The sequence below is a fragment of the Anomaloglossus baeobatrachus genome, chromosome 2, assembly GCF_048569485.1.
Source record: "Anomaloglossus baeobatrachus isolate aAnoBae1 chromosome 2, aAnoBae1.hap1, whole genome shotgun sequence".
Classification (NCBI taxonomy): Eukaryota; Metazoa; Chordata; class Amphibia; order Anura; family Aromobatidae; genus Anomaloglossus; species Anomaloglossus baeobatrachus.
The window spans coordinates 30064484-30088465 of NC_134354.1; the positions used below are offsets into that span (position 1 = coordinate 30064484).

The following is a 23982-nucleotide window of genomic DNA, read 5'->3' on the forward strand; positions in this document are numbered from 1 at the left end:
TCAAGGGGTGCTGCCCATTTGCTTAGGGGCAGCATCAGGGCCAGGTTACTTGGGTGGGAGAGAGCGGAAGCCGTACCGTTACGCAACGTTTAAGTAAGAGTACCTCCCGATGTGGGAAGATGTTATTTTACTTGTAATCACTGTTTTACCGTTTTTCTATTTTTCAGCTGTGAAAATAAAACCGGTGATGGACGGGCAGCCCGCGGACGGTCTGCATTTTACTAAGGGGGAATGTGGCGCCCTGGACAAGCCAGGACGTCACAGGTACTGCAACAACACACCCCACACCCCGGTTAGGCACATCAGTCACACACGGTTAACCCTCTATGCCCAGTGAGGAGTGGAGAACTAGGATTTTACTTGTGCTTTGGTGGTATCAGCACTGGTACTCCAGGTCCCAAGGGGTAGGTCCTGCATCCCCAAGAGGATGCAGCTCCTAGTAGTGCCCTGAGTGTCTCAGGGGTGCTACAATAACATGGAGTTAATATCTGACTAATCTGTTCCATGGCGGAACATCTACAAATTAGTAGGGCTTAATGATCTTAATGTATTTCTGCTGGCAAAGTAGAGTGGAGTGTGGCGCCCTGGACAACCAGGGGCCACAAAGAACAACACCAACACACCCCACACTCCCGGTCAGGCACATCAAAGTCAGACTAAAACCCTTGTTGCCTTCCTCCAGGGGCTGATGTCCACACCAGGGGGTGGAGCCAGGCGGTTGGTCTCTGCCCACCGAGGAGTTCACAGTCCTGGAGGTAGGAAAAAGCAGAGAGTTAGGCTCGGGCAGAGCTCGAGTACAGTCAGTTTAGTTGGAGAGGTGAAAGTGAAAAGAGGAAAGTAGCAGTCGAGCTGTCTGAAGTTGGTCCGGGTGTGTGGCCCGGACGGAGCAGCAAGGTTGGCAGACGGTGGTGAACGTCTGCAGGAGTGGCTGATTGGAGCAGACCGTAAGGACCGTGGACGGGCGGTGGCCCGGCGGTACCGGACCGGTACGCAAAGAGAAGCCAGCACCAACCGGCAGGGGCTTATGGACCCCGGCAAGGCTAGGAGTCGCCGTGAATTTGCCAAATCCGTTAGCGAAGGGAACCTCCTGGTTTTCCCAGCAGCCAAGTCCCGACAGAAGGCAACCGTCCAACCAAGAGAGGGAAACACAGCCACCGCCAAGGCTACCGTTTCCGGGGCCAGAGCCTGCGGGCAAAAGGGGCTACTCCGGCGCACATCCAAGCCGGGGAGCGGGTTACCGGTGGGAACCCATCGGAACTAAACACTACACAGGTGCAGGGAAAGGCAGTCACCATCAACCTGCCGGGAGAAACAACCGCAGCCGTCTGTGGGACCCGTCCATCCAGCCGTGTGTTTTACCGAGAACTGTGTCCTCATCCTTGGCTGAGTGAGTACCACCGTGCCGTGTGGCACAGCGCTGCCCCCGCGATCCTGCACCTCACCAGGCCCCGCAACCCGCCTGCCATCCATCATCCCTACCCCATCACCGGGCCCCGGGACAACCAATCCCCCTACCCACGGAGGGGAGAACTAACATTTAGGCTGCTCCCTGTCACCGCTCCCGGGATCCCCGTCCAGAGCAGTGGTGGTGTCACCAATCTCACCACAACCGTGGGTGGCGTAAATATCTAAAATCCCCACAATCAAAGTCCCCTTTTCACTCACGGGCGAGGAACGCCGCTCGAGTCCCCGGGATCCGGCCCACCGCTCGAGCCACCACCGAGCAGCAGCAGCCGCAGCAGCAGCGGCCGGACCCGAGCAGTGGGAGAGCGCAGCGCCCCCTCCTCCGCCCGCGACAGGAGCATGCGCACACATGCCAGCAGCCTATGGGCAATGCTCACTCTGGATGGCAAGCTTTGCATATCAAAAGCAGGGATAGCCCCAAATATGCAAATTGAAGGGGAGTAATGATGCACCAAGCCCGTGGCCAAACCAAAAGTGCACCAAAGCCCCTTCATTTATATGCTGGTATAGCTTCTAATATGCATTGTAGGGGTGAAAGTCTTAGTTTTCCAGGTTAAGATATGCTGTCACAAACCATCTGATGCAGATTTATGCAATAAAAGCTTCTATAAAATTGTCATAAATAATAACAGTCCACAATCCACAAAGTACACAAATATTACCGCTATACAGAACCAAAATAATATCCCTATCCATTCTAAAAGAGGGTGTTCAGTTCTCAGAAAAGTAGTGAAAACTATGTTTATATACCATATTTTTGTTTTATAAAAAAAGGTAAAAAAAAATGGGGTCCGCCTTATACTCTGATGGTGTTTTACCGGAGGTGGGCGGCAGCAGTGGTGGAGCAGGGTCACAGGAGGCAGGGGCGGTGCTCGAGTAGGGCGCTGCGATGGGGGCTGCGGTGGGGGCTGTGCTGGCTGCAGAGATTGTGCTGGCAGTGCAGGCTTGAAAGAAATGGCACCCAGAATCGACGCGTGCGCAGATTGAGGGCGAAAGCGGTGGTGGAGTAGGGCGATGCTGCGGGTGGTGCAGCGGGTGTCCCAGATGTTCGCTGCGGTCACTGTGAGGCAGGAGGGGCATCCAGAAGCTGTTGTTGGTGGTGGTGCGAGCTTCAAAGAAATGGTGCCTGGAGTTCGCGTGTGTGCAGTGCTTTTGGCTCACTAACAAGCCGAGATCTCATCTGCGCACGCGCCACCTCCAGGCGCCACTTTCCTTAAGTCCACTGCTGGGAGATCAATGGGCCTGAGGCGGCGCATGCGCATATGAGATCTTGAGCCAAAAGCTCCATCTGCACACCCGCCAACTCCAACGCCATGATTTGAAGACCACACCGCCAACAGAGCATCGGAGACACCCGCCGCACCACCCTGCTCCACAGCAGTCTGCACAGCCCCCACCGCCGACCGCACAGCCACCAGCACAGCCCCCACCACAACCAGCACCACAGCCAGCATAGCACCCATTTTACACCGCTCCGTAAGCTACATTCGGATTTTAAGCCGCACCCCTCATTTTCCACCCAAATTTTTGGGACGAAAAGTGCGTCTTATAATCCGAAAAATACGGTAAAGATTGAATAGAGTATCATAACATGCCAGCAAAAAAATGTTACCCAATTCTTTGTAAACAGCACCATAAAATGTCTAGATATTGTCATGCTATGTTCAGGAAAATAGCGCATAAAAAGAGCCCAGATAATGCCAGATAGTGACCAACAGAATAATGGATACAGTGACCAGATAAACGGTGCACCCTAAGAGGTACTTTGCACACTGCGACATCGCTAGCCGATGCTAGCGATGCCGAGCGCGATAGTCCCCGCCCCCGTCGCACATGCAATATCTTGTGATAGCTGCCGTAGTGAACATTATTGTTATGGCAGCTTCACATGCACTTACCTGTCCTGCGACGTCGCTCTGGCCGGCGACCCGCCTCCTTCCTAAGGGGGCGGGTCGTGCGACGTCACACGGCAGGTGGCCAATAGAAGTGGGGGGCGGAGATGAGCAGGATGTAAACATTCCGCCCACCTCCTTCCTTCCTCATTGCTGGTGGAGGCAGGTAGGAGATGTTCCTCGCTCCTGCGGCTTCACACACAGCGATGTGTGCTGCCGCAGGAACGAGGAACAACATCGTAACATCGGTCGTCCTGAAATTATGGAAATGACCGACACTACACAGATCGCCGATTTACGATGCTATTGTGATCGTTTATCGGCGCATCTAGGCTTTACACGTTGCAACATCGTTACCGGCGCCGGATGTGCGTCACTTTCGATTTGACCCCGACGATATCGCAGGTGCGATGTCGCAACGTGCAAAGTACCCCTTAGTCATGCAGTGTCCACACATACAGGTAAATGGACCATTAGGTAAAGTAAAAAAAATATTGCAGGACAGTCCATGTTTTCTTCATGCCCAGATAAATAGTGCACAAAGTACCAATATAAATTTTGCACAGATTAATGTAAGATTGTATATAATGTTCCAATGATGTCACCACATATTACTGAGTACTTACTGTGCTCAGATTAAAAGTGAAGAATAATGCACATATATATATATATATATATATATATATATATAGTGAGGTATAAATGTAACTTTTACATATTACAGATAGCACTGAAAGGTGCCTACACATTACTGTAGATGCTCCGATAAAGTGTACATAAAAAAGCACAGATAATGGATACAATGCCTAGATAAACTCTGTATGCGCAGTCAAATATATATTGTCATCCATTGGTGGCACTGTGCCTTATTGTGCCCAGGTCCAGTCAATTGGGTATTGTGTCCACAGAACTATTGTAATGCTATGCTTAGAATATATCTAAACAGTTTTCTTTGTGCCCAGATAAATCGTGTATACAGGGACCTCATAAATTGCAATTTTACTTTACCTTTTCTAACTTCATGCTCCACGGCAGATGGACTTGTTAGTGGTACGGTTTTATTTCTATAAGAAATTGTTCCGCTCCATTCTGGAGATGTCGGAGATGTTTTTAACTTGAGCTCAAGAGGGCAACGTGTAACGATACCTGGTAGAGACGCCACAGTATTAGAAAAAGAAAGAAAAAAGAATATATCCCAAAATTTAAAAAAAAGTGAAAAATTAACAACATGGTCTTAAATGGAATCTGTCAATAGGTTTTTGCTACTTCATCTGTGAGCAGCATGATGTATGGGCAGAGACCCTGATCTGTCACTTACTAGGCTGCTTGATGCAGTTTTAATAGAATCATTGTTTTATCTACTGCAGATCTACCAGTTCTCTGAATGCTTAGCTACAACCCCACCTACACCACTGATTGGCAGCTTTCTGTGTACACTGTGCATAGGCAGAAATCTGCTAGTCATTGGCGGCGGCGTGTTAGGGCTACCTGGCAGCAGGTTTAATTGTCCTTTTATGAATATCTCTGGTTAATGAAACGGATTTTTTTAAAACTGCAGAAGCAGCCAAATAAGTGATATATTGCTGGAATCAGACTATGTAATGAACAGCGCTCTGTTGCCCCCTTTTGTCAGGACAATTATGTAATTGACGATTAATGAACGAGGCTGTAGCAGTTTAAACTACTTGGCCAATTATTGAGGAACTCACAGTGAGCATATTGTATAACTGCAGCCAATTCCAACAGATGAAAATATAAAAATATACAGTACAGACCAAAAGTTTGGACACACCTTCCCATTCAGAGTTTTCTTTATTTTCATGACTCTGAAAATTGTAGATTCACATTGAAGGCATCAGAATTACCACATGTGGAATGAAATACTTAACAAAAAAGTGTGAAACAACTGAAAATATGTCTTATATTCTAGGTTCTTCAAAGTAGCCACCTTTTGCTTTGATTACTGCTTTGCACACTCTTGGCATTCTCTTGATGAGCTTCTAGAGGTAGTCACCGGAAATGGTTTTCACTTCACAGGTGTGCCCTGTCAGGTTTAATAAGTGGGATTTCTTGCCTTATAAATGGGGTTGGGACCATCAGTTGTGTTGTGCAGAAGTCTGGTGGATACACAGCTGATACCGTGTTTCCTCGAAAGTAAGACAGTGTCTTACATTCTTTTTACCCCCAAAAGTCCCACTATGTCTTACTTTCGGGGTATGTCTTATATTGGAAAAAAGAAGAGGCAAGAGGCTGCACCAGAGCGCAGCGGTGTTAGCAGCGGCTGGTACTGATACATGGCCGGCACTGGGACCCTGCACTGCCGCCTGGTCTACATCAGCCACCTAGATCTCAGGGAGGGAGGGAGGCGCAGTCGGCTCTAGGACCCAGCGCGGCTCGCACATTCCTCTCATTCCAGTGAATGGGGCTGATTGTTGGTGCAGAGCGCTGAGTGCAGCACACACTGTCCGCTGTGCCGGGACCATGCTGAGCCCCCGGCCGCGCTCCAGCCCCTGCACCCAGACTTTCTACACGGGACTCGTGTGTCAGGTAAAGGGGGATGGAGGACGCTTTGTCTCCAAAGAAGGGGAAAGTAATGCAGCGTGCGGGCACAGGGATGGGAGGCAGGAACGGACAACATTACTGCATCTCCCACGGTCTCCACATCCCTCCGCTCATTCCGCTCCAAATCCGTCCGCATCCCGCTCTAACCGCACTCTAACCAGGTCATGCTTTAAAATTAAGATCGCACTTGCTATCTCAGCAGATCGCAAGTGCGATCTCGCGTGTTACATCGTTAATTTTTCCAACATACAGTTTACTATGTCTTACTTTCGGGGTACGTCTTACATTAGCCGACCCCCCCAAAACCCCCACTACGTCTTACTATCGGGGGTGTCTTACTATCGGGGAAACACGGTAGTCCTACTGAATAGACTGTTAGAATTTGTATTATGGCAAGAAAAAAGCAGCTAAGTAAAGAAAAACGAGTGGCCATCATTACTTTAAGAAATGAAGGTCAGTCAGTCCAAAAAATTGGGAAAACTTTGAAAGTGTCGACAAGTGCAGTGGCAAAAACCATCAAACGCTACCAAGAAACTGGCTCACATGAGGACCGCCCCAGGAAAGGAAGACCAAGAGTCACCTCTGCTGCGGAGGATAAGTTTATCCAAGTCACCAGCCTCAGAAATCGCAGGTTAACAGCAGCTCAGATTAGAGACCAGGTCAATGCCACACAAAGTTCTAGCAGCAGACACATCTCTAGAACAACTGTTAAGAGGAGGCTTTGTGCCGCAGGCCTTCATGGTAAAATAGCTGATAGGAAACTGTGGCGCCCCTGACCCGGTCAGGCACCACAGAGTATTGCACCCATGCGGGAGCAATGCTTCCAGGTAATTTCCAAAGGCCAGGATGAGGTGCACACACAAACATATAGTGACCAGGCCTCCCACATTACCAGAGGGGACCCTTGGGTAGCCAGAAGGGGTTAACTTTCAATTCCCAGCTGGGGGTGTGTTCAGGGGCTGGTTGCTAGGAAGCAGGGCAGAAAGGAAGTGAGAGGAGTCGGGAGCTGGAAGTTGAAGTGTGTGGAAGGGAGCAGAGGAGCTCTCGTGTCAGACAGGTCCTGAGGAGTGCAGTAGCTGAAAGCGGGGGAGAAAGGAGTACCGTGGGTCGGCCTGAAAATCATCCAGAGAGAAGGGTGGCTGAGTACGGAGATCCCGGTATCCGAGCACACAAGGGGAACTAGGTCCCCAGTACAGGCAGCAAATCATCCAGAGCTGCTTAACCTACAGGTGGGGGGGGTACTTCATGCCCTCACCACGACTACACAGAGCTTGAGCCAAGCAGCAATCACCAGGCCCATAAGGGGACAGGGCCAGAAGCCATCCCACCAAGGCCACGCTGCCGGCAGACGAGCCAGAGAGAGGGGAGCAGGGTGGTAACAGCTTCCCTGGAGGAGTCCTACCACGCTTCAAGCAAAGGATCCTCCTAAAACAGAAAGAGTGCAAGGAAGGCGAGTGGACAGCTACCCTCAGAACGGCCTCCTGGAATTCCTGGTTCAACCTGGTTATCACAGTGTCGCCCGGGCATCTCACCGTGACCTCCAAACAGTGAGTAAACACGTTGAAAGACTTCTTGGACTGTGTTTGAGTCATTCTGCGACCTGTGGTCCCACACACATACACCGGGGCCTGGGGCTTGCCTCACTCTCAGGGGGCTAATATACTGACTGCACCCACCATCAGCCCCAGGCATCCCTTAATCTGCAGTGGCGGTCCCCGCTGACCGCAATACTGAGAGTGGCGTCACGACAATCCTAAAATAAGGTTCCCTACCTGTGACCAGACTGTTCCATCCACGTGGAGTCCCTGAAGGTACTGCACCGACACATACTAGCGGGGCTTCACAAAACCACTGCTAAGGACAGGCAACAAGCAGAAGAGACTTGTTTGGGGTAAAGAACACAAGGAATGGACATTAAACCAGTGGAAATCTGTGCTTTGGTCTGATGAGTCCAAATTTGAGATCTTTGGATCCAACCACCGTGTCTTTGTGCGACGCAGAAAAGGTGAACGGATGGACTCAGCTTGGCAGTGACCATACCGAGGTATATATATATATATATATATATATATATATATATATATATATATATACCTCGGTATGGTCACTGCCAAGCTTCACAGTAACACGAGAAAACTACTAACTGCCACCACCAATCATTTTAATGGGCGATTGGACACCCATTACATTTAGCGTATGGCTTTGGGGATGCATTTTATAGAGCAAGAGGAGCAAATTTAATACATTTTATACATTTAATCCAAAAGTAGCCAGTATTTCAAAAGAAAATGAGTAAACCCAATGTCGCTGTCATGGTTTCAGAGCTTAGAGGAAAGAGTTACTCTTAGGAAAAATGAACAGAACCCACAACAAGCTGTAACTTCCAAGAATTGACAAAGGACCAAACTCATTTTCTTCTTTTTCTTAGATCAAAGTAACACTCAGGTACATCACCTTGATGAGCTCATATGGGGGCTATTTGTGGAATGTGCTTGGCCCTTCAGAGTTCCCCAACTTACAAGATATCTTCACCCCTGGAGGTCCCAGGTGGAAGATATTGTGGTCATGTTTCTTATCATGATTTTATCTTTCTATAGAGATGAAACATGGCATGCATAAGATGCATCGATCTGAGCAATATTAAGTCAGAGGGGTTATATGCCGGCCTTATGGTGACATGAGTGAATTCATTCTGTTCTTCCCTTCGCTACAACGCCAAAAATCTATCTCCCATAAATATCAGATTGATGCAAAACCCCAATAATCATATATTATAGAGTATCTACCAAAGATGCTTTAATGAGAGGAAGCTTGTGCCTGGGAAGGCAGTTCTCCTCCTCTGCATAAACAAATCTCAGTCTTGTTCTTTTCCAAGCATTCCTCTGCTGTAATTTCCTGTCCACAACAGGAGGGCCTAGCGGAACAGGGGCCAGATGTAGTGTTAACTCTCCCTTTCTTCCTCTAGTTTTATATGGTTCCTCTCTGTGAATCATTCAGGAATAAATGGGAAGAACTATCCAGTACTTGCTCCAGAGGATACTTACAACTCCTAATTGAGCTCAATAGCTCATCTATTGGAGATATGGAGAAAGAAATGGAACAACTGCTTCATACGATAAAATCTTCATTATCCTCTGAAGCACTCTCCAAATTTAATACTGATATTGATTTTGAGCTCAGTAAGATGGAGAAGGAGATACAGGCGTTTAAAATCAAAAAATTCCAACGTGACCTTCGTGATCAACAACTTAACCTTATCTATAGATGGCAACAGCCATCATATAGATCTAGGTCTAGATTTCGATCTAAAACAGGATCACGGTCACGATCTGCGTCCCTCATATCTGGCTTCTCTTCTGATGAAACAACCGCTCCTGGTAGTACGGATGGGACGAATTTGGGAGTGAACCCTGTAATTTCAGGGGTAACAACACGACTTAAAGCTACCAAACAAGTTCCATCAAAAACATCTAAAAAAGATAACCGTACTCTCCAGGTAATCAATCTATCCACCCATGTACTGTCGGGGGCACAAATTGAGGTTCTGTCCAGGGGGCTCTCTTTCTCTCCAACTAATGCTTTCAACTTTTTTACAGCTATGAAAGATCTTCATCTTTTTTCTAGAAAGCTGGTATTGAAAAAGTTACATAATCGCAACACGCCAACATTTGGTTTGGACAGTCGGGAAGAGAGAGAGGCCTTGGCAATTTTGGAGGAACTTCAATCGGAACAACAACCCCCTGATGGCACAGGTGTGTTCCCATCATCAATTTTACCAAAATCTACGAAATTTCCCCCCTTGTCACTTTGTCCCTCTGTCGAGATATTTACAAGGTTGGTATTAAACGATTTTGCTCAGTTACCATCCAGGCGGCATAGTGATAACCTTACATCTCGACAGAGAACAGCATTAAAACAACTTGAGAGCTGGAAGGACGTGGTAATAAAACCCGCTGACAAGGGGGGAAACATAGTAATTTGGCCTGTTATTAAATATGAAAGGGAGACTTTTCGTCAGTTGAGAGATAGAGAGACGTATAAAAAACTAGACTTTAACCCTGTGAACTCCTTCTCCAGAGAGCTCTCAATTATTCTTGAGCGGGCACTGGATCTGGGTCTTGTCACGAGGAAGGTTGTGGATGGCTTGTTGGTTAAATATCCTAAGGTGCCCACCTTATACTTGCTCCCCAAAATTCATAAAGATGCCCTTGACCCGCCGGGCCGTCCGATCGTGTCTGGATTGGAGGGAATGTGTGACCCAGTATGTAAGTTTATTGACTTCTACTTAAAACCTCTGGTGGAAACACTTCCCTCCTACCTAAAAGACACGACGGACGTGCTCAATAGGGTCAATGGCATCTATATGGAACCAGACATGCTTCTGGTCACGGCGGATGTAGAATCTTTATATACCTGCATCCGCCATGACGATGGTTTGGCAGCTGCTCAATTTTTCCTTGGGGCCTCCGGTCGGGACAGCGCATTGTGTGATTTGATTCTCCAGCTGCTCCGCTTTATCCTTACCCACAATTTCTTCACATTTAAAGATTCGTTTTATCTACAACAACGCGGCACTGCGATGGGTGCGGCCTGTGCGCCCTCGTACGCCAATCTCTTCCTAGGGTACTGGGAGAGATCGGTTTTTGGCGACGAGGGCGACCGGGCCGTATCCCATGTGCAGTGCTGGCTTAGATATATAGATGACTTGTTGATTTTGTGGCAGGGTACGGCGGAGCAGCTTGAGACTTTTGTGGGCAGACTTGGTATGAATCCATTCAATATTAAACTGACACACAAATATCACAATAAACGCATTGATTTTTTGGACATTCTGATCACAGTTGATAATGACAATTTGATTCAAACAGATGTGTTTCGGAAAAGCACATCGGTGAATGCGTTACTTCATGCCTCGTCTGCTCATAACTTATCCACTATTCGCGCTGTCCCCACCGGACAGTTCCTGAGGATGAAGAGAATTTGTTCATCCGACCAAAAATTTGAGGAGCAAGCTGCCGACCTCAAATCTCGGTTCCAAGAAAGGGGATATAGCAACCGCAGTATTAAGAAGGGCTACCTTAGGGCGAAAAACACTCCAAGGTCCCAACTCCTTTTGACAAGAAAAAAGGATAGACCAGAACATCAGGCGGTGAGATTTATTACCACCTTTAATCATGAATGGTATAACATTCGTTCCATTTTGAATCGCCACTGGTCTATCTTAACATCTGATCCCGCTTTGAAGGATTCTCTGTCTGACCACCCCCTAATGACGGCCAGGAGATCGGCTAACCTCCGTGACGTACTCGTCAGGAGCCATTATGTTCCACCAGTATCCGGTTTCTTAGGTCTTACCAGCCCTCGGGTTGGGTGCTTCCCATGTGGCCATTGCCTTGCATGCAGCAATGTCACTCGCAGCTCGGTGTTTTCATCATCAGACGGGACGCGTGAGTTCCAGATTAGGGACTATATTTCATGTGGCACCTCAAACGTCATATATTATGCCGTTTGTGGGTGCCCATTGATTTATATAGGGTTAACATCGCGCGAGTTGCGCATCCGCGTCCGCGAGCATGTGAGGGACATTGCTGCAGCAAGGACTGTGACTGATTTTGCCTCCCTCAAAACCATTCCACGCCACTTCAAGGCACACCATGGATGTGATCCGAAATCCCTACTAATACGCGGGATTGAGGTGGTCCATGGTGGCATCAGGGGTGGCAATATTAAGAAAAGGCTAGCCCAACGTGAGACACGATGGATGGTGCTGTTGGGCACAGTTACTCCATCGGGTCTTAACGAGGCACTAAGTTTTGCCCCTTTTCTTTGACATCACCCCGCTGTATGGGTTTCATCTCCCTATGTAATGACTGTGGGATTTGTTTTTATGCATGTTTTAATTTTTTCTTAATTACTCATTGTATTTCCTCTTCCCTTTCATATGTCCCTCTGAACTAACAGCTTTGGTCCCGTATGGATTTGAATTTTCAAGCTAAATTCTGACATCGAGGAATCTTTCTACTCTTGTGGACATAGACACTGGATGTTATATGCGGCGCTGTGATTGTATATCTATTTATGTCATAAGTTGTTATGTGACTCTAATTGTATGCACCTACTATGCGACCGCATAATGTTATTACATATACCCGTGTCTGTGCACACTTGCCTCGTATCTATCATGGACGTGCGCGTGCGCGTGTTGCGCCGCGGGTCCGCCTTCCTCCCGGCCGTCTTTGGGTGACTCACTGCGCACGCGCGGGCGCCATGGAGACGCGTCCCCGCTCCTGCGCGTGCGCTGGGTTTATGACGGTGTGAGGAGGTTTCCGGATCCCGGGGATGCCATATGCGCATGCGCCGGCAACATCCTTTGATAGGACACAGCTGCTCTGAAGGACAGAGCGGCTATTTAAACCAGCCGACTCAGTACGAGTAGTCACTCCCTGATGAAGCAACCACGCACATGCTAGGTCATCTGTGAAACGTACGTCGGAGTTTCTGGGGGATTTAACCCTTCCTCACCTGACAAGCCTTCCTGATCGGTGTATATTAACTGACTGCACAGAGTGGTATGTATGGGGTTCCCGCCTATGTCTATGGTTCTCTTACTGCAGTAGTATGAGGTAACCTCCTTAATGCTGATTTGGTGCATCAATATATGATTAGCAGTGGGGGACACTGGAACTGGCGGGACTCCACTCATAACCACCTCTCGGTCATCTGCTATATGCCTATTAGGCTGAATACATGCACATGTGACTTTCATATTAGGTGATAAATGCCGTATTGATTTATAGCCACCTTAGCAGACCCCCCTTATGCCCTATGTTTTATATATGCTGATGGGCTATTTATTAATGGTGCCTGCATAGGTGTGGTTATAGGCTGGACGAAATAAATGTACACATGTGCTGTTTCTTGCTTTGGGCGCTTTAGAGGTTATATCGGACATACTATTGGCATAGATAGTTTTCTTTATGCCCTTTTTTAATCTTTTCCTGTATGAGATTGCTGCACTGTTGTAATTATATACAGGTGCGACAATCATATGTAATAGCACACAGGAAAAGTGTTTTTGCTAACATTACTGGTTATTCTGTCTGATATGGCCTCTGTGATACTAATATGGCATTATGATAGTAATTTATAATTATTCATGAAGGTTTTGTCTGTGCCTCTCTTTTAACATCCCTCCTCTTTGCCTCTTTTTTCACATTGTATTTATACTATTTATGTATTTTGTGTGTTTTTTTCTATTAACTTTTATGAAGTAAGATAATAATATAGAATAAAAAACATATATTGTCAAGCAATTCTACTCGTTCTTCTCCTGTTTTCATCTCTACTATTGAGTAGCTCTGACACGCAATGCAGCATCCCAAGTGAGGGGTAGCTGCTGTGTGTCTTTAATGTAATGTTGGACTCTATGTTTCTAATATATATATATATATATATATATATATATATATATATATATATACCTCGGTATGGTCACTGCCAAGCTTCACAGTAACACGAGAAAACTACTAACTGCCACCACCAATCATTTTAATGGGCGATTGGACACCCATTACATTTAGCGTATGGCTTTGGGGATGCATTTTATAGAGCAAGAGGAGCAAATTTAATACATTTTATACATTTAATCCAAAAGTAGCCAGTATTTCAAAAGAAAATGAGTAAACCCAATGTCGCTGTCATGGTTTCAGAGCTTAGAGGAAAGAGTTACTCTTAGGAAAAATGAACAGAACCCACAACAAGCTGTAACTTCCAAGAATTGACAAAGGACCAAACTCATTTTCTTCTTTTTCTTAGATCAAAGTAACACCCAGGTACATCACCTTGATGAGCTCATATGGGGGCTATTTGTGGAATGTGCTTGGCCCTTCAGAGTTCCCCAACTTACAAGATATCTTCACCCCTGGAGGTCCCAGGTGGAAGATATTGTGGTCATGTTTCTTATCATGATTTTATCTTTCTATAGAGATGAAACATGGCATGCATAAGATGCATCGATCTGAGCAATATTAAGTCAGAGGGGTTATATGCCGGCCTTATGGTGACATGAGTGAATTCATTCTGTTCTTCCCTTCGCTACAACGCCAAAAATCTATCTCCCATAAATATCAGATTGATGCAAAACCCCAATAATCATATATTATAGAGTATCTACCAAAGATGCTTTAATGAGAGGAAGCTTGTGCCTGGGAAGGCAGTTCTCCTCCTCTGCATAAACAAATCTCAGTCTTGTTCTTTTCCAAGCATTCCTCTGCTGTAATTTCCTGTCCACAACAGGAGGGCCTAGCGGAACAGGGGCCAGATGTAGTGTTAACTCTCCCTTTCTTCCTCTAGTTTTATATGGTTCCTCTCTTCCCCAGTTATAAGTAATCACATATTTTCAGTTGGGGTGGATATGTCCTCTCTAGAGATGTCTTATGGATTTTAATTTCTCTGACACCAAGTTACTACTATTTGAGGTATCAAAGTTTCAGTTTGGACTTTAACTTTGTGACACATGTTGAAGTTTTACCCCATCTAAAATAATCTTTAAATTCCATTTTTGGCCTCTTTGTGAAGGGTATTTTGGGTCATGAAAGGCCCAACATTTTCTAAGAAAGTAGTAGAACTTTTGGTTTACGGTCCTGGAGCTTCATGTTGCTCATCTAATAAGGATAAATAGAAGCCAATCAGTTCAGATGCCTTCTCACCTGTTCCTCGGGGGAGTGTGACTCCAGACAAAGCCTCCAGAACAGAACTTTTCCCTGAGCTCTGATCACCAATCACAGCAATCGCTGGTAACTCCAGATCTTTCTCCACCCCAAGTGACCTTAGGTAGTCAATGAGGTCAATACACGGACGGACCTTCTCTTGATATTGTTTGTCCAACGACTTAGGTGCCTGCTTTTAATAAATGAAATGTATAATGTGATTACAATATAAAACACCTATACCTATCTCATGTTAAACTGTATGGTATGCAATCCTGGATAAACTAATGACACTTCATATACAGAATCATTCAATATGTAATATGTACTTAAAATGGTGATAATGGCCCTTGATTGAACAATCTATTTTATTTTGGTGCAGTGGCGTAACTAGAGTCTGATGGACCCCAATGCGAAATTTGAACCTGGGCCCCCACCTGCATTTTGGTCAAATTTATGAGCCCTTGTAGCATTCTGGATCCTACAAATACATACGTGTTTGTCCCATGTAATAATGTCCTACATCCTAGGCCCCTCCTGGTATAATGTTCCCCATTCTGGGCCCCATCCTCGTGTAATGTTTCCCATCCTTGGCGCCTTCCAGTAATAATGTTGTTCATCCTGGGTCCATTACTGTAATGATATTCTCCATCCTGGCCCCTTCCTATAATACTGTCCTCCATTCTAGCCCCTTCCTGTAATAATGTCCCCCATCCTGGCCCTTCCTGTAATAATATCCTCTATTCTTTTTGCCTTCCTGTAATAATGTGTCCCATCCTGGCCACTTCCTAAAATGATTATGTCTCCCATCTTGGCACCTTCATGTAATAATGTTCCATATCCTGGAGACCCTTCCTGTAGTAATGATCCCTACCCTTTAAAAATGTCCCCCATCATATATCCAATGTCCTTTATCCTGGTCTCCTTGCTGGTATAATGTCCCCCTTCCTGGTATAATGCACTCTGTCCTGGTATAATGCCCCCTTGCTTAGTACATCCCTGGTATAATGTCACACATCCTGTGCTCTCCATGTAATAATGACCCCCATCCTGGGCCCTCTTCTAATATAATGTCCTTCATTCTTTCTCTCCAACACATTTTAAAAATAAAGAATTCTTTCCCCAATTCCCACAAGTGAGATGTCCCCTTCTATAGCTGTCAAAGAGTTCAGCAGCTGACTCTGGCATTCCGGTCACGAGCGGTGCATGACATCACTGCCATGCATTGCCCAGGATAAGCACACTGATGTCAGCTCCCGACCTCTGATTGGCCAGTGGTGTGTATTGTAGTGCATAGAGCCACTGGGTCTCTGCACCGAAATACACATCAGCTGAATGGGTGCCCGCCATCGCTACGCTCCTGGTTTTATGACTACAGCTCCAATACAGACTTATGTGCAGCTGAATATTTGAATTTGACACATCGTGAGGATTTTCCTGAGAAATTCGATTTGCAGCAAAGTTATAGAATATCCCTTATTTTGCTCTGGGGTCTCTTCAGATCGTATCGTATCGTATGCGATCGTAACCGCCCCCATCGTGTGTGCGGCACATTCAATTTGTTGAACGTGTCGCACAAGCGATTCTTTCCCGTCACACGTACTTACCCGTCCATACGACCTCGATGTGGGCGGCGAACGTCCACTTCCTGGAGTGGGAGGGACGTTTGGCGTCACATCAACGACACGCGGCAGCCGGCCAATAGAAGCGGAGGGGTGGAGATGAGCGGGACGTGAACATCCCGCCCACCTCCTTCCTTCCACATAGCCAGCGGGAGCCGCGGGATGCAGGTAAGCTGCTGTTCATCGTTCCCGGGGTGTCACACACTGCGATGTGCGCTACCCCGGGTACGATGAACAACCTGACGTTCAATTTTTAGTGATTGAACGACGTGTGTGCGATGAACGTTTTACCGTTATCGCAATCGCACGTAGCTGTCACACACTGCAATGTACCTTACGATGCCGGATGTGCGTCACTTACGACGTGACCCCGCCGACACATTGTAAGATACATTGTAGCGTGTAAAGCGGGCTTTAGAAATAACAAAAATCCTCATACTCTCCTTACCACTCTCCTCTCATCCGGGCCTCATCAGAATGCTAAGTATCAGGCCTAATGTGAAGAGGTGTGGTATTTCAGTGATAAGTATATGCAATGAAGTCCAGACAGGGACAGTGAGAAGAGGGGTCGGAGAGGTGAGCGGGAGGGTGAGTATAAGTATTGTTTTTAACCTTTCAGTGGCCCTTTACAAATCAGCAAAATGGAGGCCAGCAGGTTGAAGTCCTTCACCAAGACTATGCATAGACTTAGTTACAGTACAGTTTCTGGGCAGTTCATGACCTGGATGTTTCAGGGCCTTAATATGGTGGCAGGATCAGATTATACAGGGTTGTTCAGTGTAAATATTTCCATGGTTACAGACTACAATCAGCCAGAACTTTAAAACTACCTGCTTAATATTGTGTAGACCCCACTAGTGCTATCAGAATAGCTGAATGGACTCTTGGATGTCTGGTCCTCCATGGACTGACCTTTTTTTTTTTACAGCATATCCCTTCAGATCAGGGGTTTCAAACTCAAGGCCTACAGGCCAAATCGGTCCCACCACATCATTCTATGTGACCGGCGAGGTCAAGACATAGAATGATCGGTTCTGCACTTTGCCCGTATAGAGAGCCGGTCCTTTTGTATCCATTGTCTGCAAGTTTCTATTAAAGAGCAGTGTGGAGGTCTGCACTGAAGCTAAAAATCCAAGATGATAGCCGCTCCCTATGCTGGCACTACCCCGTCTACTACATACTGGCTGTGTTTTGCATCTACACAGCCAGCGCTTAGCAGAATGGCTGAACCAGCAAACGGGAGCTGTTGCCATCTTGGAAATGCCATTGTAAGGGGTGGGCAGACCCCTTACAAGGAGGTGCAGTTTCCCCCTGAAGATACCTCACTCTGGGGTAGTTACTGTTGATGTTATTAATAAACATGTTTTTACTGTGCAGTGGGTTTTCCCCTAGAGCCCGGGTGGGACGGCTGTCCCCATAGAAACAGGGCAGGAGAGAGGAGGAGCCGGCAGCTTAGAGAGAGAAGTGTGTGTGTGTGTTGAAGTCAGTTGATTCCGGGACGGGGGAGAAGGAACAGCCAGGGGCAGAGTGTGGAGCTGAGTGGGCAGAAAGAAAGAAAGAAAGAAGGGAAGAAGAGAAGAAGTGTCCTCAAGAGTGGAAGCAGAGCAGGGGCAGAGTGTGGGAGCTGGATGAAAAGGGAAGCCGGAGAGAAAAGGAGCGGGCGGAACCTCAAAGTGCGAAGCAGTACCGGTGTGGGTCCGGTCTGTGGGTAGCCGTAGTGGGAGCCAGGTGAAGCAGATTAGCCGGGCACATCCCCACTGGAGGAGACGTCAGGACAGGCTTTCCCTCAGCTAAAGGAAGTGTGAAGTGTCATCTATAACTGCCGGTTGTGTGAAGAACTGTGTAATAAAGAATGCCTTTTGTTTGCACCGAATCATGCCTGGAACGTGTTTATACGTCGGACGACATCTGCACCACCACACTCTGCCCCACCGAGACATCTCCCGTCCCGATAGTGACGGCGGAGCCAGGGGTAAGCCTGATAGCAAGGGCCACGACTACAACCCCGGAGGCACCCCTGGCACCCCGTTACATGTGGCGTAGTCGGCAGGATGCGGATTCCATGCAAGGGGTCCCTAACCGAGAAGAAGAAACTGTGCCTAAGGCGTTGGACCGGGCACAGGATACAGATTTTCAGCGAAGGTTCCCGATCCCATGGTGGGAAGAAAAAGAAAAAGAAGTGCCTGAAGCGTTGGACCGGGCACAAGATGGCGGCAAGATGGCCGTCGTCTTTGAGGACACAGAAAGCGCGCGAAGAATTGGCGCCAAAAGAAGAGCCTGGGGCTGGCCGGTGCCGAAAAAGAAGTTCGGAGTACTCCGCCCAAAGAGGGGAGGTGCTGGTCCCAGGGCACGGATGAAGATATGTGAAGTGGGCGGTGTTCCAAGGAAAAAGAAGAACCGCCGCGGAGGGGTCGACCTGATGTGTGAGACTGGGGGTGGAGTATACCCAAGAGCGGGAAAAGTAGGCCCGCCTCCACTTCCTCCAGCTTCTCCACTGACCCCGCCGCCATTATCAGAGACGCTGACTTAAAACGAGATGGAGACCTCCAGACAACAGCAAGATGTGGTGGCCGCGCTAGCAGCCACTAATCTGGGCAGAGGACGCCCGAAGCAGACTGCGGACGCAGAAGGACTTGCCCTTGCTTTACCGGCCGTGCCAGAAGGACCGGAGCAGCCCACAAAAGTAACCTGGGTCACTACCTGGGATGCCGCGACCGGTGAGACCTCGACTGAAGTCCGGGCCACCTACAAGGCACAGCTACATCCGGGGAACAAAGTCCTGGGAACTCCACACCAGTGTCCGGAGGTATTCCCGCCAGACGAGGTGGGATCCCCAACCCACGCAGCAGTTCCGGCCCCGGAAGAGCGACATGCCCGGGAGCTAGAAGAGGACGAGTGGGGATTCTTTTGGGAGCCGGTGAAGCCGACGCCCCCGACTCAGCGACCCCATCACCCCCGTCGGGGGTTGAGGAGGCAAGACCAGAGACAGAGGCACCAGAACCAACCGTCAACTACGAACCGTTCCGGAGGCTGCGCCGCTTGCCAGGTCAGTCCCTTTCTGATTATGTGAGGGCTCAGCGGGCCGAATGGCAGTGCGTGTACCACCCCGAGTGACCCGTAATGACCGGAGGTGATGGACATGTTCATGTTGAATACCGGCATTGTTCAAGAGCCAGAAAAGTTCCACAGTTTGCAACCATGTTTAAGCTACTGAGCCCGGAAGGAGCCTGATGCTGGACTGAGCCAGGGGCTCCCTCTGTGTTGTTAACGGAGACTTTACTGTTTTGTACTTTTACCTATCTACTAAGACCGGGAGTGCTGTAAAAGCCTCCGGGCAGAAGACCAGCAAAGACCGGGAGTGCCTGCTGAAGGCCTCCGGGCACACTGCCTACAAAGACTGGGAGCTCCCAGGAGGGACTCTGGGCGCAGAACTTGGGCGCTCAGTGGTTGACTTTGTTTATGAAGGTTTTAAAATTTTATCCAAAGTTTGCCTTGCTGCTAAATTGTGTTTTACAGGTTCGAGCCTTGCCGGGAGGCTTAGGCTTAAAGAGGGGAGGAATGTAAGGGGTGGGCAGACCCCTTACAAGGAGGTGCAGTTTTCCCCTGAAGATACCTCACTCTGGGGTAGTTACTGTTGATGTTATTAATAAACATGTTTTTACTGTGCAGTGGGTTTTCCCCTAGAGCCCGGGTGGGACGGCTGTCCCCATAGAAACAGGGCAGGAGAGAGGAGGAGCCGGCAGCTTAGAGAGAGAAGTGTGTGTGTGTTGAAGTCAGTTGATTCCGGGACGGGGGAGAAGGAACAGCCAGGGGCAGAGTGTGGAGCTGAGTGGGCAGAAAGAAAGAAAGAAAGAAGGGAAGAAGAGAAGAAGTGTCCTCAAGAGTGGAAGCAGAGCAGGGGCAGAGTGTGGGAGCTGGATGAATAGGGAAGCCGGAGAGAAAAGGAGCGGGCGGAACCTCAAAGTGCGAAGCAGTACCGGTGTGGGTCCAGTCTGTGGGTAGCCGTAGTGGGAGCCAGGTGAAGCAGATTAGCCGGGCACATCCCCACTGGAGGAGACGTCAGGACAGGCTTTCCCTCAGCTAAAGGAAGCGTGAAGTGTCATCTATAACTGCCGGTTGTGTGAAGAACTGTGTAATAAAGAATGCCTTTTGTTTGCACCGAATCATGCCTGGAACGTGTTTATACGTCGGACGACATCTGCACCACCACACTCTGCCCCACCGAGACATCTCCCGTCCCGATAGTGACGGCGGAGCCAGGGGTAAGCCTGATAGCAAGGGCCACGACTACAACCCTGGAGGCACCCCTGGCACCCCGTTACACCATCATGGAATCAGAACAGACGCAGCCAGTGCTCAGTAGAGGGGCCAAACAATAAGTGGGTGCCATGTCTGAAATCAAAGGGACGCAGTTTGCTGACACCTAATAAAAGAGGTGTCATACACACAGAAAGCAGGTTATATCTTTGTACCGTTAAATCAGCATGGAGGTAGCTAATACTTAACATAGGGTATGGCAAAAGGGAGCACGTTCCACCTTTGATTTAGAGCAGATGCCAAAACTTAGCATAGGGAGCAGTTTGAGTAGGGCTCAGGTTTTGGACAGCGACCTGAGCCCTATAACCCAGGAACGCACTTTTAGCCCTACAAAACAAGGAAAGGGCCCTTAGCCCTACAACCCAGAGACAGTGCCCTTAGCCCTACAACCCAGGGATAGTGCCCTTAGCCCTACAATACAAGGACAGCGTCCTTAGCCCTACAACCCAGGTACAGCGCCCTTAGCCCTACAACCCAGGGACAGTGACCTTAGCCCTACAACCCAGGTACAGCGCCCTTAGCCCTACATCCCAGGGACAGTGCCCTTAGCCCTACAACATAGGGACAGCACCCTTAGCCCTACATCTCTGGCACAGAACTTCTAACCCTTCAACTCAGGGACAGCGTCCTTAGCCCTACAACCCAGGGACATTACCCTTGCCCGACATCCCTGGCACAGCAACCTTCTCCCTACATTCCAGGGACAGCACCCTTAGCCCTACAAACCAGTCACAGCGCCCTTAGCCCCACAACCCATAGGCAGAGCCCTTAGCCCTAGAACCAGGGACAGCTGTTGTATAGGCCACCTACCCAGGTACAGCTCTTGGATAACCCTGCCACTATAGCCCTAGTACCCAGTAACAGCTGTTGTATACTCCTATTACCTAAGGACAGATCTAGTATAGCTCTTCTACACAGGGACAGGTCTAGTATAGCCCTACTACTCAGGTACAGCGATTGTACAGCCCTACTACCCAGGGACAGCTCTCTTATAGTTTTACAACCCAAGGACAGCTGTCGTATAGCCCTACTAACCAGGGGCAGCTTTTGGATAGCCCTACTACCTAGGGACAGCTCACTTATAGCCCTACTACCCAGGGACAGCTCTCGTATAGCCCTATTACCCAGGGACAGCTCTTCTATAGTCCTAGTACCCATGGACATCTGTCACATAGCCCTACTACCCAAGGACATCTGTCGCATAGCCCTACTACCCAGGGACATCTCTCGCATAGCCCTACTACCCATGGACATCTGTCGTACAGCCCTACCTAGGGGCTGCTGATGAAAAGCTGTTTCTCTGCATTAAGAGACTAATGACAGATTCAGGGCTTGAGTGATTTCCATTCTTGACTCTCAATACTAAACGTGTTTCCTTTCCTTTGACAGTATTAGGGTTAATATCACTTTGCTTTCCAGCAGTTTCTGACTCCTGGTCAGGTGTTTCTGGTTTGGGACCACTCCTAGTCCCTTTATATACCCTCTGATACCAGAAGAAGGTACCAGATATTCTCTTTGCCCTTTGCATGCTGGGCCTAGAAGTGGAAGGAGCTGCTGAAACTGTCTCTTGAACTTGCTGTGGTGGCTGCAGTCTTGGTGCTGACTGCAGCTGTTTGTTATAGTGTTTCCCCCTGCCTGTCTTCCTTTCCTGGCATGTTGTTTTAGTGCAGTGGTGGGGCTAGCATTCCTTTCCTGCCCACTCACTAGCCAGGACTATTGTAGGGTCACTCAGAGTTTCAGGTTCCTGTTAGGCAACAGGTGAGGAACCTCAATCGGGACTGGCTACTAGTGCAAGGTACAGCAGCAAGTAAGTGGAGGAGGTGTCCATCTTCCTCTCACTAGTCCTAGAGCACTCCATTGTTAACGTGTCCCTGGTGTACCCCTAGTTTTTCTTGTAGTAACCACTATCTGTTGTGTGTTTGGCCTCACGCAGGACCTTCCCCTAGTCCGTGCCCTGACAATAGCCCTACTAACCAGGGAAAGGCCTCATATAGCCCTTCTACCCAGGGACAGCTCTCTTATAGCCCTACTAACCAGGGAAAGGTGTCATATAGCACCACTACGCAGGGACAGCTCTCATATAGCTCTACTACCCAGAGACAGCTCTCGTATAGCCCTACTACCCAGGGACAGCTCTCTTCTATAACCAGGAAGAGCTCTAGTATAGCCCATTTACACAGGGACAGCTCTCCTATAGCCATATTAACCAGGGACAGTTCTTGTGTAGCACCTGGCCAATTTGTACATTGCAGTTCATGTTCATACCATGCTGCATGGAGATCTCCATAAGCCCTTACAATTACAAGTGACCATTGAAGGCAAACAATGCTGATGTGGACCTCGTTGAAAATGAGTTTGAAAACGTGCCTTAGATGCTCTTAGATTCTCCACAAACCATTCCAGAACATTGTTTCCTAGTGTTGGTGGGGAATCATCTTTCTGGAAGAGGACACTGTCCTTTTTGAGGACTTGTCGTTTACTTAAAATATTGCCGAATAAGAAATCAATGGGCTGATTCTGCCATTTTTTTCTATTTTGCTCTATGTCGCTCCATTGCAGAGATATTCAAATTTGTTTTTTTCTGAGCGCAGCATGTGAAATCTCTTCTTACAGACCAACCTGGTATTTCTTCAGTCTTTTCGGAGGGCATGTACTTTCATTCCTCACTCTTAGACGCTGCCAATCACATGTAAGAAGCATCTGAGACTCAAAGACTACTAGATCAGTTGCCGAGTTGTGAAAGACAGCGGTGATGGTGCACCCCTAGAAATTACTGTGGAGCTCCATAAGAAACAAATGTGCATATATCCGCATTGGAGTGACACAGCACAAAAGGGAAAAGAGCATCACAATCAGGGGAGTGCAGGGATTTAAAAGAGATAATTTATCTCATCCTTTTAGCAAGTGACAAATCCTCCTTAAAGGTTGACAATATTTAGGTAGGTGGTATATAACAAAACAACAGAACATATCTTGAAACATCCCGCTGCCTCTGCCGACTTGTCTTCTTGTAATAGTGCATCATGGTGTTATCTCTAAGTTATCCATGAATGTTTGACAGTATTAGAGACACCGGCAACCGGCACAGGAGAGGGACAGATTAGTATGTACAGTGGCCGTAAGTAGACTTGTATATGTTTCGTAAAGACAGAAGGTGGCTCTTAAAATTCTGTCGTTGGTGGACCCAAAGAGCATCTAATAAAGAGCCAAGAATAGTAATTCTCTGGGTCTTGGAGCAGTAGGATATGAGGACCTTAATTTGTTATTTGCTGTACTAACATACCACATTGTCTTCACTTGGAGAGGAGAGGGTTGGCAACTCTGCATATCCTGTAAATATATGAACATGAAAGGTTAATATATGAGCACCACCAAGATACCATAAGGTGATGTAACTACCAGGGCGTAGTAATGAAA

At 47.9% G+C, this 23982-nt stretch overlaps 1 protein-coding gene across 1 annotated transcript in view; it reads right to left on the minus strand.

Moving 5' to 3' along the window:
• Positions 1-23982, minus strand: part of LOC142285822 (interferon-induced GTP-binding protein Mx1-like) — a 105607-nt gene that overhangs the window by 67430 nt on the left and 14195 nt on the right. Inside the window, exons 6-8 of the mRNA XM_075333302.1 lie at positions 23852-23895; positions 14627-14819; positions 4365-4502 (exon numbers count right to left, since the gene is read on the minus strand). Of these exons, the coding sequence (XP_075189417.1) occupies positions 4365-4502; positions 14627-14819; positions 23852-23895 (375 nt within the window). The remainder of the gene's footprint in view (positions 1-4364; positions 4503-14626; positions 14820-23851; positions 23896-23982) is intronic.